At 47.0% G+C, this 18371-nt stretch overlaps 1 protein-coding gene across 4 annotated transcripts in view; it reads right to left on the reverse strand.

The window, feature by feature from the left end:
* PLPP3 (phospholipid phosphatase 3) overlaps positions 1-18371 on the reverse strand; it is an 87441-nt gene that overhangs the window by 32536 nt on the left and 36534 nt on the right. For all 4 annotated transcript variants that reach the window (XM_043575089.1, XM_043575086.1, XM_043575087.1 and 1 more), the window contains one exon: positions 9456-9613. In XM_043575089.1, the coding sequence (XP_043431024.1) occupies positions 9456-9613 (158 nt within the window). The remainder of the gene's footprint in view (positions 1-9455; positions 9614-18371) is intronic.

Raw genomic sequence — 18371 nt, forward strand, 5'->3', positions numbered from 1 at the left:
ACTTTATAGCTTACAAAGCATTTTCACAACTACTGCATTATCTGCTTCTCCCAACATCCTATTACTGAATTATTATTAACACCTTATAAGTGAGTATGGGGAAGGCCGGGGAGGCCAGGGAATCCACCCTTAGAAATCAGGCAATGGCAGAACTGTCACTGAAGCCTGGACTCCTCATTCTAGCTCCTGGGTCCTGTCCGATGGCGTCAAGCTGGCTTTCTCTTAGATGTCCCAGCAGGCGGCAGGGTCTGTGTTTCCAGTGAGACAGGGGCTGCTAGAACACCTGGGAAGGTCAGGTAATCTTGCCAAACGCTTGCCCACCTCAGCCCCTGCTAGCCACAGAGGGCCAACCTGTTCTTTCACATCTCAGTTATGCAGACTAGTGAACTTCTTTCCATCCAGAAGAATAGATTCATTCAACAAACACTGGATGATGGACAATAAAGAAGGGAGAATCATTTTTTTTTCAGTCCCCAGCGAAAGGAAAAAGGTAATGTTATTTGGATTCCGCTTCGCGGGACGGAGACAGAAGTGTGGCTGGATTTTCTCTGAAGCTGGATGCTCCATCCAGGACAACAAAATGCAGTATCTTTAATGACTAGAAATAAATGATGAGAAATTTAATCTTCACTGCTTCTCCTGCTTGGGTAGAAGAGTAGTGCCTCGCAGACTGGAAAAAGCACTGAGCACATAGTTCTGTCCAAGGCCACCAGTGGAGTTTCTGGACTCCGTGGATAAGCCAACACTTCAATATCCAGAATACAGACAGCAAAGAGGCCAGAGAGAGGCCACAGAAGCTAGCTATGGCGGAAATCAGCAGTGGCTGCCCTAAGCCCAGAAGCCTTAGGAAGAAGGCAGTCTGAAGTGCAAAGCGTCGTAGGGGCGCCTGGGTGGCTCAGTCGGTTAAGCGCCCAACTTGGGTTCAGGTCATGATCTCACAGTTGACGAGTTCGAGCCCCATGTGGGGCTCTGTGCCGACAGCTCAGAGCTTGGAGCCTGCTTCGGATTCTGTGTCTCCCTCTCTCTCTGCCCCTCCCCTGCTCACGCTGTCTCTCTCTGTCTCTCAAAAATAAATAAATGTAAAAAAAAAAAAAAAAAAAATTTGAAGTGCGAAGCATCGTCATTTTCCCAAAAGCCAGGGACTCAAAGCCACGGGTGTCCTAGATGGCTAGCTCTGCCTGTCCGCGTAAGGGTCTCCTGAATGTTTTTTCTGTAGCACTGCCTGCTGCCCATCTCATGCTCTTTTTTGACACTGAATCCCCTGACCTTCCTGAATATCGCACCACCATGCTTTTCTTCCTATTTCTCAAATGCGTTCCTCCTTCCAGAGGCTCCCCTTCAGGGTTCTCCCAGATAAACGTGGGTCTTCCTGGGGTTGAAGCCTTGCCTTTCCGCCCTCATCTCTGCTGCTTCAACAGTTCCAGTTATTACCTCTGTGAAGACGACCATCAAAAGGGCACTTCCCTCTCTCTCTTCCCCCCCTCACCCCAGCTCTACTTTCAGCTTACCCCTTACCCAATGGTCAGCCTTCTTCCAGTCTTCTGCCAAATCTCCCAACCAGTTATCAAACCAATGGTATCAGTACGTCAACCTAACCCAGTCTGTCACACCCATTCCCACTTTTTCCCCAAACCTCCCTCCTCTTCCCCTTATTCCTGCTCAAGTTACCATCACATAACTGCAAAGACATGACCCTGTAGGCTGTCACACGGTCTTCCAATTCCGGTCGTCTTACTTCTACAAGGGGTCTCATATCCATCTCTCTCTCTCTCTCTCTCTCTCTCTCTCTCTCCCCCTTGCATCAGCCCCATCGTGGTTCAGGCCTCCTCCTCACCTTGGCTGCAAAATTGACGAAGCTAGCTTGAAAGGCTTTCATCACAATCTCCAGCCGATTAACTGGGGTAAAAACTCCTTGACATTCAAAGAATTTCACAATCTCGCTGTGATCCTTTTCTACCTTATCTCCATCTACTCCCCGATACTCTTATTTCTCCAGCCAAACAGGGTTGCTCTACGTTTCCTGAAAACACTCCATTGTTCCAGCCTCTCGTTCTCCAAGCAAGCCCTTCTGCCTAGAAGGTCAGGATCTCTGATGGAAGTCCCACCCACCCTTCAAGGCGGAGCTCCATCAATCAACGAGTGCATGGGGGAGAGTTCCGGCTCTCTTCACTTAATGGGTCCTGGACAACAGAGCGCTGTGGCCCTCAGTTTCCTCATGTGTGAAAAAGGGACGATGCCAATACCAAGAGCTCAAGGGCTGTGGTGATGATTAAGTGGGACCAGTGCCCAATGAATGATGAGGTGGACAATGATGATCCCAGTCTTGACCCATGAAAGTAACCTTCAGCGATCTTCCTCTGAATTTTCACAGCAGCACTTGATTTATACATCACACCATCTACAGCCTTTGGCCTGTTTTACCCTTGAAGCTCTCGGTTCCGGGGGGCCCCACCAGCACCACCGGGGGCACTCTGGCCCCCGTCCTGTTCTCTGACCAACTCCTCAGTCTCCCTGCGGGGAACAGTATTGTCAGTCTTGTAGTTGCCCGGCTTCCCCTTTAGACCGTAAACCCCTAGGGTAGCATCTGGGTCCTAGGGCGAGGTGTCTACCACAAAGCCTGCTTGTTCTAAGGAGGGGGGACTCACCCAACATCCACCCTCCCAGCAGGTTACCACCTTCTGCAAAAGCCACTTTGCCCAAAACACTATCGCACACCGTCCACGGGAGGATCTTAGGCGGCCGTCTGCCTAGCGGTCTCAACGTTTTGCCTTCCGCCATGCACTGAGCTCCCCAAGCCCAGAAACGAAAAGGTTTTACAGCTCACTGAAATAAAGAGCACCCGGCATAGCTCCTGGCAGAGCAGGCCTTGAATAAATGTCAGTTCAGGCACTGGGCTCTGAAGCCACAGAGACCTGGGTTCTCATTTCTGCTCCCTCATTCACTAAACAGAGTAACCTTAAACTAGCCACTTCTCCCTTGGGAGCCTCCCTGCCCTCCTTCATTTGTAAAACAGGGTAAATAACACCTACCTCTGGGCACCTAGGTGGCTCAACCGATTAAGCGTCCGACTTTGGCTCAGGCTGACGGTCTCACAGTTTGCGAGTTCGAGCCCCGCGTAGGGCTCTCTCCTGTCAGCGCAGAGCCCGCTTTAGATCCTCTGTCCCCACCTCTCTCTGCTCCTACCCCGGGCATGCTCTCTCTCTCAAAAATAAATAAACGTAAAAAAATAAAAATAAATAATAATACCTACCTCATCTAACTAAAGAAGAGGATTTAAGATAAGGCATTAGTTTCCCATCCATCAGATAGCTTGTAAATGTTACCTGATTCTCTGCCCCAATCCCGAACAGACAATGATTCACAGAATGGACTTCTCGGCCTCCAGAGCATTATCATTTAAAATGGACAAATGAGGGGCGCCTGGGTGGCTCAGTCGGTTGAGCATCCGACTTCGACTCAGGTCATGATCTCGCGGTTTCCAACTTTGAGCCCCGCGTCGGGCTCTGTGCCGACAGCTCGGAGCCTTGCAGCCTGCTTCAGATTCTGTGCCTCCCTCTCTCTCCGCCCCAACCCATTCGCATTCTGTCTGTGTCTCTCTCAAAAATTAATAAACATCAAAAAAAAATTTTTTTAATGGACAAATGAAAAGCCACTTGCACACTGGAGACATTTTCCAAGTGGTCATTAACCCCCTCAGAGCTACATGTGCCTGAGGAAAAACTGGTGCCACAGCATGGACTGTGTGTGTGTGTGTGTGTGTGTGTGTGTGTGGAAGGGGACAAACTAAATCCTAATCCCGATGCCCGTGTTTGTTAAATTGCAAATAGATGCCCCCTGCCACCAGCCCCTCAGGGATAAGAAGGTCTCAGAAGAACTCTGTGCCATTTGATCAGGGACCGACACAGTGGAAGGATTCATGCGGCCACTCTCTGTGGGTGGTCCTGGTAATTGCACAGGCCTAGTGGATTGTAAACTGGGGGACCGGGTCTCCTACCGGGGCACCGCTGGGCCAGCCCGACTTCACTTTTTGCAGAGTTGAAAACCCTTAATGAGGCAATCTTGGGGAACCTTGTTTTCTTGGCAGTGTGCTCTCAGATAAAGGGGTTGGAGGGGTGGGGAGGAAGTAATGAAGTCCAGATGTGGGCACACTGAAGCCCGATCCTGAATAAACAAGTCTTGGAGGTATTAAGCTCTTCTTCTTGTCTCTGCAGCAAGACATCTGCCGTGTGCTACACAGCCCGTTCCCGCGTGCGTCGGGGACCGTATTTAAGATTTTAGGGAAGCAAATGGAATACTTTGCCCGGCTGCCTAGGTCCTCTGACATCTCCTGGCCTAATGCTTTTGATTTGCTGCCCAAAACGTATGGCTTGTGATTTTTACAAACGCGTATTGAGCACCACAGTCTGTGCCTTGCACTAGAGACTAGCAATTTAAAATCAGATCAGGCCGCTCCCTGTCTCTGCTGCAGCTAACGGGGTCACTGAGAAAAAGATAGGACAGTTGCACACAGTAACGGCAAAGACAGAGGCCAGCCCAGGGATCTCTGGGACCTTTGGAAGGTGGGGAAGGAGGCAGCCAAGGAATGTTTCCTGGAGAGGGAGATGTCTGCCTGGGGTTTATTTAATACATACCATGGGCAAGAAGAAAAGGCTGGTCTCAGCCTTCCAGGGACCTATCATCTAGCTGGGGAGACAATACCCCGACACAAATCACATTACCAGGCAGAAATACTGAAGGTGCTGTTTGCCTGCTTGAGATGCAGCAGGTTCACCATCGGGTCCCCAGCACCTGCTACTTCGGGGGTGCTAGACAAGTGAATGTGGAAGGCAGGCAGGCAGGCAGGCTTTATAAGGCAGCAATGGTGCCTTATATTATTATTATTATTATTATTATTATTATTATCATTATCATTATCATTATCATTATTATTATTTTAAAAGCCTTACCTGTGAATCAGAGGACCTCTGGTCTGGCCCTGCCACTAAGTAGTTACGGGAAAGTCACTTAATATCCTTGATCCCCAGTGGCCTTAACTTTAACAGTCAACCTCCCAGAATCACCACCAGGTGCAAATAAGGGAATGTGCACATAATGGGCACTCTGTTACTTGTATGACACTACAGCAATGACAAGGAGGATTCTCGCCAATGACACACATAATGTCACTTGATTGGACCTCCAGAAAAGCCTAGGGGGTTGGGGAGCTACTGTCACCATCTTACAGGAAAGGAAGGTATAGTTCTTTTCCAAAGGGGTCTGACAATCAATAATCAGCACAAAAGTTAGGACATAAACCTAAACCAGATGATGCCAAAGTCTGAGCTCTTTCTCTAGTTAGGAGTATTATTACAGAAGTCCCATTCAATGGGATCTGAGAGGAAAAGTCAAATTTATATGGCCAGAGGGAGAAGGGGATTCACCCGTGACTCATTCACACATCAAGTCCTAGATGCTAAGAAGCTATATAAACCACTTTCGGGGCCTGACCAAAGCAAGCCCTGAGCCCATGCTGATTTAAAAAGAATACTGAGCATTTTTCCATATTAAAATCTTCGCCCCTGATACTCTTCATAGTGCGGTACAAGGCAAATTGAGAGGAGGCTAGGTAGGGGGTGATACTTCACTGTTTTTGCTCCTAATCTCTCTGCTGCTAGAGTCATTAAACCTTTACAAGGCAGAGATAGGAACCGCTGCTTCGCGGATTTGGAAGGAATTCCTATTATGCTATAATTCCAGAATCTGAGATACATCTGAAAAAGAAGTCAAAGCGACTAGATTTTTCCATATCTCCTGCCATCGAAAGGTGTCTGCTTTCCCTATAACTTCTGATGATTTGCACCTCCCGGTCACATTTGAAACGGCACCGCCACCCCACTCCTTTGTTGTGGGGACACTCAGACTGGAGCAGGGGCGTGCAAGTCAGCCAAGGATTCTCTTGTTGTTTTAAACAAACCTGAGGTCGGCAGGAGAAAGCCTGGGCAGCAAATATCAAGATGATTAGATTTCCAGACCGGGTTCCCCACCCCCACCCTCGCTGACTGTCACTCACGCCCTCTGATCAGAAGCAGATCCTGGATGGAGGCAGCCAGGCTCTGTGACCAGTCATGATGGGGAAGTGGGAAACGTGTTGTTGTTGTTTAATTTAAGCTGTATATAGCTTTTCCAGAATCGGGTGCACTAAAGTGAATTACTCATTTCTCCTCTGAGGTCTTGCCTCTGCTTATTTCCATGAGTACTCTAGTACTTAACGGCAGGGAAGTGGGTAAGCAGACCTCGTTATGAGCCCACATCTCACACATGCCCCCAGCTGGATCCAGAGGTAAAGGTCCTTTTGCAAAGAGCACGGGAGGAAGAGTCAAGAGATCTGGGTTTTAGTGAATTAACTACAAGGAAAGAGCGGGAGCGGCAGGATGGGTCCCAAGGCTGGCGTTCCTTTCCTGATTCTATCTTTATTAGACATGAGGTCTTTGCAAAGTCACTCCACCACTTTTTGACTGTTTAGTCATTTATAATGAAAACAGTTAACATTTATCGAGGATGCCCCAGGCGCCAAGCACTGAGTTACCTTACATGCATCATCTCATTTAATTCTGAAAACCTTAATAAGGAGATATATTATCTCCATTCAACAGATGGGCGTACTGAGGCTCAGCGGGGTTAATTCACTTGCTGCATACACACTGCCCAGCGGGAGTTCAGAGAGGCACCGGAGCACATGCCTTTAACTCCAGACTATATGGAGGCAGGTTACCTAGCTGTCAGGGTTTCCGCACGGGTGAAATGCTTGAACACAGTTCGTAGGTTTCTATGGCACACAGTGGCAACTAACGAAGGACACTAATTATTATCTGTTTTGCCTGTTTTGTTTTGGGTTTTGGAGGGGGTGGGTGGGAGGAGCACGGAGAACTAGAGGAAAGCACTATCCAAACCTATTTTGCTGACACCGTATGGGATGTGGAAGCAATGCCGTTGCTCATCCTATAACCAAGGTCACTGCGCACGACTGACCGTTTCAAGGAAACCTGGGAGGTCAGGGAGGCTTTTAATTAAAACACCAACATGACATGAGAAGAAGAGCAAGCCAAACTAAACTCCTAAAAGCAGAATTTTTTTTTTCAGAAATGCTAGCATTTCAAGAGGAAGAAGGGGCTGGTCTTGGCCGACAGCAGGGAAAGAGCTGCTGACCAGGAGTTTTGCTTGAGGAAGGAAGAACAGACGAGAAGCACAGCCCTCAGAAAAGCCACTTTGGCACCCCATGTCCATCTGCTACAAAGTCCGTTCCCACGAATGATGGCATCTGATCCTTATACCAAGGCCCATGAGTGAATCTGAACACAGGTAAGGAAAACGAGGGCTGGACAGACTCACGATTCACCTGATTCACGTAGCTGGGGTGCCACGGCCTCTGAAGAGTGCCTCGCTCCCGTGCTGGGTCTGGGAGCAGTCCCACTAGGCAAGCCGAAGCCAAGAACAATTGCATGTAGAAAGAGCAAAGGGCATGTGACACTTTGTCCCTGTGCTATTCTTATCTTAACCACTCCTGGGTTATAGTCAGCTTCCTAAAAGCACTCAATTAACTGATCCTCCCGAGTGTCAAAAACACCTGTTCAAACCTTAGTAGACGATACTGCACAATTATGTGCCTTCTACGACAAACTTCTCTTCCAGGAAAAGCCATTCTTCCTACAGAACTCAACCCCACGCTGTCCATTTGGAACAAACAGTAAAATTAGATTTTATATCTCTCAGTTTCTGAACACAAAGATCCTCAGTGCACCTTTAAGAAACTACGAGCATGGCCCAATGGACTGTTTTTATTTTAAAGGTTGGAAAGAATTCTACCAGCCCCCCTCCCCCCCCTCCCCAATTTCAAACTGTTGATTGTGTGCCTGGTTTACGATGTTATTAAAAAACAAAGAGGGGTCTCAAAGTTTACAACCAACCCCCAGAGTGGGGAAGTCAAAAGAAAAACTTCATGAAATGCGGCTCAGGACCATCAGCAGCTTCCATCTGATCCAGAGTAGGCATGAGTAGACAAATGCCGATCCCTTAAGCAATTAATTTGGATAGAACAGCCACTCTGCATTTGAAATCACGCCTGCAAAATGGAAGCAGGGCTTTGAAATAAGCCAGGGATAGGCTTGAGCCCCAATTTTCACTTGCTGTAGACTTTGAACCTATCACTTAACCCCTTCGAGCTTCTGATTTTCCATTCGTATAATGGGAATACTAGCACTCAATTCACATGTAGTGTGTTTAACTCTAGCTTCCTTCCTTCTCGGCTTCTCATATAGGCCAAAGATAAGCTTCCAGGCTCTGGCTAATATAAACATGACTCAAGGATCTGAGAGGGAGAATTTATGATCTTGGTGGACATGATGCCTATCCCTGATGTCTACATGGCTGGGGTTCAAGGGCAAAGAACAGAAAATACTGGAGATGTGGAACGGACATCTGTGAAAATGTATGACTCACAAATTAGGAGAGTGGATTATCATCAATTACTCTCCCAAACACCCCAAATGGACACATCTAAAAACAAAAGGTGGTGACCTCCCAAGTAAAGCCCAAGTAGGCCATGCCCCAATTTCCACGAGGCTAACATTGCTCCAAGGTAATTCTGGACTCTGTCAAAGACCGTGGCACATGTGTGCATTCCCAATGAGGCCTTCATCCTTTAAGGGATGAGCTGTATGTAAGTCTAGACTTTACACTTGCACCTGAGTAACCCGCTCAGCAATTCAGGAGTTTGCCAAGTATTTCAATGCTCATGCTCTCTTTTCCTCCTCAATACAACACTATGCAGCAAGGGGGTCATCCCTGGTTTTAAGCACGTACAGCTTGTCAGCAGGGTGCCAGGTCTAGAACTTCGGTCTCTTGATGCCAAGTCCCAATTTTATTTTTGCTTTGCCACCCCAGCCCCTGGATGAGAGAAGTAAACAATATGCCAGAGAACACCAGTGGCATGACTATTACAGAGGCACAGCCATAGTGTGAAGACAGCAGAACATGCCTGTGATACCCCTCCTCGGGGGCTCACCTTCATGGCTCAGAGGTCAGACTCTGGGGTAAGGGACCGATGGGTTCAAATTCCAACTCTACCGCTCCAAGTGAGCGTGGGCAAATTATTTTCACTCTGCAGACCTCAGTCTCCTAACTTGTAGAAGAAAGACAAGGACGGTATCTGGACTTCACTGGATGGCTGTGAGGATAATGCACGCAAAGTAGAGTAGAGGGGTGCTTAGCATACTTTTAGAAGACGTTCAGTATATATGTGTGTATACAGATGATACTTTTAGTATATGCTTTTGGTAACAGCATTAACCGCATGAAATACACACTATTATTAACCGAATGAAATTCTGCTTGCGCGGCCAACCTCCGTTGGCTCAGATATCCTGAAACAGGACACAGGGGAAGTCGGACAGGTGGAGCATGGCAGCCCGGGCGCTTACCGCGAGGATGGCGATGACAATCCCCACGGCGCAGAGCACGGCATCATTTATGGTCTCGCCGGTTTTCAGAGGGTACTTGATGCTCTCGTCATTGCAGTAAAACCCTCGGTGGTAAGGCTTGATGGTGCTTGTCTCAATGATGAGGAAGGGCAGGCCCGCTGGTCCAGATGCGACCATCACAGGCACCGGAAAATTAAAAAAGGGAGAGGAGAGAGAAAGGGAAAACATCAATAAAAGGAAGCAGGAGAATGACTTGCAGCAAAGACCAGCCCAGGTAACACCATTGCCAGGGACAGGAATTTCGTGCATTTGCAGCTATGTACAGCCCACAGAGAGTGTTCAGCACCTGCAGGCCCTCTCCTTCCTGGTCACCCCCGGGAGGAGCAACGCATTATTCTCTGGTCTTGTCCAAGGGCACAGTGGGAGGCAGTGGAAGAGCCGGGGAGGAGCTTTCCCACCGCGCGACCACACCCTGCGGACATTAAAGCCCAACGAGTGACAATCGCCAACAGGGCCCCGAGTCTAATGATGTGTCGTTCGCCAAGTGCATCGGACGTCACCATTCCCCCTTCGAGAGGCTCATCGTAAGGCTCTGCTGCTTGGAGCCGTGAAGGCCTCGGGGTCAGATAAGCTGAATTTGGATCTCAGGTCCAATGTGACCCCTGGTTGTCATTCCATCTTTCTGAGCCTCAGTCTCCCCACACATGAGTTGCAGGGACGACAAAAGGAGAACCAGCCACATGCGACTTCCAGCGTAGCGCCTGGCACACGGTAGCTGCTCAACCATTTTCTTCCACTGAAGAGTCCCTACCAAGACGAAGTAGAGCTGAGCAGAGGGCCCTGCGGCCTGGAGCTCTGGAGCGGAGCCCAAGGGCATCTGGGAGCACCAAGCTGCTCCCGCAGCTGCTGCTGGTTTATCAGTGGCTCGGCTCAGATGCCATTCCCTTAAAGGTCATGGCGAATGGATTCCATCACCTGCCAGGAAAAGTTCCTCACAACCCTGAAGCAAAAAGCGAAGGCCTACAAGATCTCTGGCCTGGTCACTGCAGCAGCCTCCGCATCGGTCTCCTGACCTTCACCGCCTCTCACACATATCTACCGGTTCACTTCCTGACCACGAGCACGTCACTGCCTTGCTTAAGTTTCTTCCGCGGCTCGCCGTGGCACTGCACGAGATAAAGTGTGACCTCTGGAGTGCCCCGCGACCTGGACCTCCCTTCTCCTGACTCATGGTCTGTGGCCCCCTTGACACAGCCTCCAAGAAAACAGGACACGGCGACTCTTGCCTCAGTTCCTACTCTTCTCTCAGACTGGAAGACCTCTTCCCCTACCACCCAAGTTCAATACCAAGCTGCAATACCACTCCCCTAAGTAAAAGGTGAGCCAGTAAATGTTAGGACTAGGGAAGACCAAGAAAAACATCCTGTTAACAGCCACCACCGATGTAAGAGCCATCCACAATGTGTAAGGCATTCATTCATTTCTGTATTGGATCTCCCAACAACCTGAAGAGGTCATTTTACACCATCAGTTAAGCATGTGCCGTTCATCTTCAAGTGAAGAGAACAGTGACTACGAGACAATATTTAGAGAGAATATTTAGCTCCTTCAGGGTCTCTTAGTCTACCCCCAAATGCCTGAATCCCTGATTTAACTTTGCAAATTGGTTTCGTTCGACTGTGAATTTCATTAGCCGAAAAATCCCAAGATAAGCGGTGGTTGAAAAGATAAAATTCCACTTTCGTGTTTTTCAAAAAGAATTGAATTCACGTCACGTTGCTCGAAGCCCCAGACCGCCTCTTAAAAAAAAAATGTACCACAAACTCCACAATTTTTCAATTACTTTGGTCCAGACCAGCAGCGATAAAAACGCTCACTTTCTAAAAAGTGTATTTATGTATCACTGTGCATACACACATGGATTTATTTGGTTTTATTCTTTGGATTTATTTGAATTCTACGGCTATTTATTTTGTGACCCCTAACTGCTTCCTGCTAGAACAACAATTTACTTTATCAAATTCATACTAGTGCTTTGAAAAGAAAGAAACAGCAACATACCACAGCATTGTGCCTGACCTTCTCAAAGTAAACACAGAGGGACCCTGGAAGGCAATAACCATTAGCTCTTGAGACCGTGTCTCTGCAAAAGAGTGAAGCGGGAGAGGTGAGGCAGGGAGGGAATGCTGTGGCGAGGAAGGGGCAAGAACAGTCAGCTGATCTTTGGGGGGTGGGGCGCTGGGAGAGAAAAAAATATCCTACGGGCCCAAACCATCTTCATTCCACTGCCTAAACATTTTGAAATGGGGCCAAGTTGGCTACAAAAAGTAGCCAAGAAGCCAGCACTATGATATTAATAGTCCGCTTTTAAAGCTCCACACATCGTGATAAAAACCTTGAGCTCCACGTCTGAGCCCGGCCGCAGCCTCTGTGGTGCCTGGGAGCCAAAGCGTTGCTAATAAACTCAGGAAGGGAACAGACCTCGAGTGCCTTACATTTGGGCTGGGCTCTTAGGCCCCAGCTTCTATTTTTAATGGTGTTCACATGATAGGCCTGTAAAACATATGTTTCTAAGGACAATAAAACACATATAAAAGAGCTGTGGAGTTAGACAGAACTGGGTTAATGACCTCAACTCTGCTCCCAGCTACTTGAGCAAGTTATTTCACATCTCCAAAACGCTCTTCTCATCTCTGCAATGGGAAGAGTGCAGTCTAGCTTTGGGATTGCTGGGATGATGTCATCTACTACTACACTAATCCATTCATTTAGTCGACAAATATTGATTCCATCTTCACTACGTACACGAGGTACAAACATGGCACGAGCCCTGCCCTCAGGGAGCTTGCAATCTAGTAGGGCAAGACGTCATGGAATAAAATCAGTGCAGGAAGGGGTTTTAGTTAGAGGAAACCAGGCAACAGCACTGGGTCATGTCAGCTCGAGGTCTGGCACGCACCACAGACACTCAATAAATGTTAAAAGGACCAAGAGGGGGTGGGGGGAACAATCCCACAGAGAAAGTTAGTAAAGAAAATCTGTTTATTCCGTTCCTTTGCCCTCTCTTAACCTGGGAGCAATCCAAATCCTTTCTCTTCCTCCCTTGCCTAAAGCTCGGGGAGCTTCTGGTTCTGATCATGTGGATGGTGCCCACAAACAGTCAAGAAGTTGGATCTGAATGTGTTCTGTTTATTTTCTTGAAAGCCATGGAGAGAGCATTTAGAAGACCGAATGGCTTTTTCTGTTTCCTCTAAAAATGTGTGGTATGATCGGGGGTGATGCCAGTCAAGTCTTGACTTCACTCCAGGAGAGAGTAACCTCGGATTCCCTTCAGTTGATGGGAAAAGCATAGGCATTTTCTCCAATGGGGGAGCTGGTCCTCAAGAGACACAGCACCATGCCTTCCTTGCCTCTCCAGGACCCAGAGAGGAGGCTGTTCTTTTCCAAAGCAGGATCTCCATTTCCAACACTGGCACCGTCTTTATAACCAACTACTATAGTTCTTGATCAGTTCATTTCCCAAAAATCCCCAGTGCTAATGACTAGGAACCTAGAGGTGAATACATCATAGCACCTGCCCTCAAGAGGCTTATGGTATTTTAAGAAAGTTGCAAAAACAAGCACACTAAAATATTTCTAAATGGGCAGACTGACGTATATATAGATTACAGGGAGGGCCCGTAAGGCTTCTCCACCAGGGACACTAAAGATGGCCCACAGAGGATGGGAGGCTTGAGGGAACCCTTATGTGAGTAGGAGGTTTCTAGGGTCCAGGGACTAAGTACGCTCAAGAAACTCAAAGTAGTTTAGGGACTTCAATAAGGCAGTCATCACAACCGATGGCCATGACGAGAACACGATTTTAGATTTGGTTCCAGAGCTGGAAGAGACACACAGGTGGACAACGAAAGGAAGAAAGAGAGAGTCAACACAGACAACAGCAAGAGTAGCGAACATTTACTAAATAACTGTTTTGTGCCCGAACTGTGCTGAGGAACCCCACATAAAGGACTGCCATCTGGACAATCTGGATACCCATTATTGTTCTCGGCACTGACTGGGTCACTGTGCTGAGGGAATTTAAGTCCCAACCTTCAAGTGGCCCAAAGGCTAATGGGAGAAACAGTCATAAAAATGAACACATTCAGTCACCCGAAGGTTCAAAGGGATTAAAGTGACTTACCAGAGACACTCGGACTTTCGAGTGCTTTCTAAAGTAAGCGAGTCACTTGAAACAGAGAAGGAAGCCCCGAGGTATATTGATAAATTAGTTAAAGCTCAAGTTAAATTTCATGGCCTTTGAAGAAAAAGATGCTTTATATGGAACAGTCAAGGCAACAGCATGGGCGATTACTCACTGAATATTCACCACATACACATCTGTGCTCAGTATCTAATTTAACCAACACTCTGAAGCCAATATCCTGGAATTTAGATTTATGTATAATGAATGGTACATTACAAGCTTTTTGCAAAGTAGAAACAAGAAGTGTGTGTGTGTGTGTGTGTGTATGTGTGTGTGTGTGTGTGTGTGTGTGTGTGTGTGTGTGTACATACCATATGGTGATTCTAGACCCCAATTCAAAGCATTTCTCCTTCTTTTAATCAAGGATCAATTAACTTCCTATACCTCCAGGGACCTCTTGGGATATGTAGGCTGCAGAGGAGGCGAAATACGAACTCACTGACAAACACTTAACGGGCAGAAAATCAAAGCGTGAAGAAAGGCCCCTGTGTTGGGTTCGGGCCTTTGAAACTTCTTGGGCTTTGAAAAACTAACACTTGAGCAGGTTGGGTGGTTTGGGGGTGGGGTGTAAAAAAACACAGGATAAGTTTTTGTGGCCCACCCATTGATAAAGTCATGTGGGAAGTGTTACCAAAGTGACCCAGCCCCAGAGCCCTGCTCCCTTCAGCCACAGCTTCACGTTGGCACAAAATTAAACACAGCCTCCTGCTCTCAAAGTGCTTTTTTAGAAAGGGAAGGAGTGGGGGTGGGAGAGTGAATAAGAAATCTTTGCACTTGGGCGGGACTCACAGCAGGACCTGACTCAGAGCATCAGGAAGGGGCTGCCCGTGGCTCCTATATACCAAGTCCTTCGAGTGCCTTTCCCGGAGTTGTCCAACTTGCCATTTCATCCAATCTGTGGTTACCTTAGAATAAACAAAGTCCAGGATCTGTGAGAGTAATAACTAAACTAATATCTGCAGAAAGCCTACACTTCTACCCACAGAAGAATACTGGGTGCAGACCACGTATGTGGATATCAAGCACAGGCTCACTGCTCCAATCAGGCAGCTGGGAGAACTCTACAACAGAGTTTTCTACGTCTTACCTACAGTGTAGACTTCACTCTTGTGCTCATTTTACAAATGAAAGACTGAAGCTCAGAGACTGAAGACTGCAGCTCATCTAAAATGCAAAGCTGGCAAATGGCACCAACGTGGACCGGATGTTTGAAATAGTGACGGAAGGGCGCCTGGGTGGCTCAGTCGTGGAGCATCTGACTTTGGCTCAGGTTATGATCTCACAGTTAGTGAGTTCGAGTGCCATATCGGGTGAGCTCAAGCCCCGTGTGAGCCCCACTTCTCTCTCTCTGCCCCTCGTGGGATTCTCTCTCTCTCAAAAAAAAAAAAAAAGAACAGAAAGAAAAGAACAGAAAGAAAAGGAAAGAAAGAAAGAAAGAAAGAAAGAAAGAAAGAAAGAAAGAAAGAAAGAAAGATAGATATAGATGGAAGACATTGGGCTTCTGAGTTCAAACTTGGAATCCGATTAGGAATTAATGTATCTGAATTTTCACAACAGCTGTGAAAATGTGCATTATTATTTTCATCTGTACCCAACAGAAAGCTGAGGCCAGAAGTTTGTAACATGTTCAAGGTTCCCACACTGAGTCAGTTGGTCACTGGGATTTGAACCCAGGTCTGTCTGTCTTTTGGTTCATGTTTTCTTACTCCATGACCTGACCCTCCCTTTCTTTATAAATGTATGCCTTGTTAAAATATGACCGATTTTTTTTTTTAATCACTTAAGGCCAGAATGGTCAACCCAACTACTACTTAGAGGTTCAAAATACAAATATTTATGTTGCTTGTAAGTGACAAGGTTTCTATTTAAAGTAATTAATTGCTACTGGTCTTAGAAGTGTGCAAACTTTCTTTGGTTTACGATTATTTGTCCAGATTTTTGTACTGGACACAATCCAGATGAGACAAAACTGAGTTTACTATGAAGGCGTTTCCTACCTTTGAAAAGGGCTGCCATGAAAAACACTCGCTGTGGGCTGGTGTGAACATGCAATATTCTGGGTCTAGGGGTTTGCCTTGACAAATGGTCATTCTTCAAAGCTGGAAGGTCCAGACCTTTCTTTACAAAAAGAAGACTGTCATAACCGAAAGCAACTCCATGGGAGAAACAAAGACATTAGTGGCAGATCTGGTCCCGGTGCTGGGTTTCCTGAGCCCAAATCCAAGGCCTTCAATGCAATTCCACAAACATGTACTGACAGTTCCTGAGTACTGGGCACTGTTAGGTGCTGGGGACACACAGTATCGAGAAACCACACTGTTTCTGAGTTTCTCAACGTTGGAAAGTCTCCGGTTCCGTGACAAAGGGACATCTGTCTTTAGTCTAATCATGGATGTGAAAAAGAACTTTGGATGGCCTTTCTTATTTGGAAGTGCTTAAAGGGAAAAAACCCACTTTATTCTCCAAAATAATATCAGCCACCTTAAAACTCTTAGCGCTATTTTGGCCTTTTCATTTGGACTTTGAAAGGGGTGTCAGATCCACCCCTAAAAAACAAACTAGCCAACAGCATGATTCAGACCTTTCACGAAGAGAGTCCCAGCCCTCTTTTGTCGACATGATATGTCTAATTTTTGAGTGAGCTCCACACCCAATGTGTGGTTCGAACTCATGACCCTGAGATCAAGAGCCACATGCTCTACCGACTAAGCCAGCCAGGCGCCCCTCGACATAATATTTCTAGTAATACACAACTACCAAAGTTAAAAGGACTTATAATTGCTCTTCCCCAGGTCAAACTGGGTCACGTCCTTCCTCTTTTGACCCCTCTTTTCAATAAGGACGAGAGTAATATGCATTCTTTGGGTACCCATACTACGTGCCAGGAGCTCTGTATAAGTCAACTGATGTAACACTCAAAACAATCCTCTAAAATAATTATTAATAGACAGTCAAAGAATTGAGAGTCAGAGAGATTATAATTTGCCACTGCTGATAACCAGTGTAACCAGGATATATCATAGAATACCAAGACCCTTAGAGTTCATTCAGAGATGGGGCCAGTTAGCCTTTCTTGCTAAGTACATAGGAAATATGTCTATGTAGAGATTAGCAAAGCTACAAAGCTCTGAAAAGTGTAGGCTGACCTTGAACGAGGATAAAAAGCAGGGCTCCCCCTTATATGTAAGATGGACTTACCACCTACCCTCTTGATCTCTCTGGATCTCTCAGATCCACCTACTCTCCTGCCTCAGTCTCTGTTATGACCCAATGTGTTTATTTCCAATATGGCTCCCCAGAGCTAGGACACAGCAAGAATCCCATGTGTGCATGGGGTTTTATTAGCTCTTACATAAATAACCACATTTAATCTTCCTAACAACTCCAGGAAATGATGTCTTAACATCTGGATTAAAGTACCACTGGCAAACTCCTATTCATCCTGTAAGACTTAGATATCTCTTCTACAAAGGATTCACTGAGCCATGTAAGCTACTCTGGCAGTTACTTTTTTTCAATTTATCTGTGAACTTCAGAGTCAGGCAGACAGGATTTCACGTCTTACTTCTGCCACCTGCCATGCTTATGGTGTGACCTTGGGCAAGTCAGTTTACCTCTCTGAGCTTCATCATCATACAACAGGACCTTGTACAATAGTTCCCAATGCACGAAGACACAGTTTATAAAATATCCAATTGCCTGGCTCCATGTTAGCTCCTGCTCCTGTAGGTGACAGGAAGCCACTGAAAGCTTTTAAGCAGGTATAAGATGTGATCAGAGTTCAGTCAAAAGCTCACTCACGCAGCTGTGGGTTTGCCAGCTCCTTCCCAACTGCAATCTGATCCCATGGGAAAAGCATGCTCATAAAATCCTGCAATTCCAGGGACTTCTCGGGATTGTATAAACAGAAGGGGCTTGAGCAGTGGTTAGCAGGACCTGGCACCCTGATGCAGAGAAGAAATATCACGGCAGGAACCCTGCCGCGTGTCATCAAAGGGTAGCACAAGGCTGAATGGGAGGGAAGTCCACGAGGGTGAAAAAAAATGTTATTTTCCCAACAGTTACGCACACATGCGTCAGCAGGCGTGCTCCCACCCCAGCCACGCTGCCCAGGTGTACAAAAAATACCAGGTTCACGTGGCGGTAAAATAAACAACATGTGGACTGGCAGGACATCAGACACCTGGGAGGGCCAAAGTTCGAGATAGTCAAAAGGCAAGACTGGAGCCAGACGCGGTGCCAAAAATGAAGAGTTGGAGTGTTATTGGAGACGCTGTGAGAACAAAATCACGCTGGTAGGCAATCCAAGGCCACCAGGGCCCAGCTGCATGGTCCAACCTGGGTCAAAGGTCATAAACTGGCAGCCCATGGCCAAATCCGTCTGGCAGAGATGCTCAGTTTGGACACCCATTGCTTAAATTTTTTTTAAATGTGTATTTATTTAAGAGAGAGAGAGAGAAAGAGAGAAAGAGCAGGGGAGGGGCAGAGAGAGAGAATGAGAGAGAGAGAGAGAATCCAAAGCAGGCTTTGCACTGTCAGCACAGAGCACGACATGGGGTTTGAACTCACAAACCGTGAGATCATGACCCGAGTCATCAAGACTAGGACACTTAACCAGCCGAGCCACCCAGGCACGCCCCCCACCCCATGTATATGTTTTCATCTTAACC

Source organism: Prionailurus bengalensis, chromosome C1, assembly GCF_016509475.1.
Source record: "Prionailurus bengalensis isolate Pbe53 chromosome C1, Fcat_Pben_1.1_paternal_pri, whole genome shotgun sequence".
In the NCBI taxonomy this organism is placed as follows: Eukaryota; Metazoa; Chordata; class Mammalia; order Carnivora; family Felidae; genus Prionailurus; species Prionailurus bengalensis.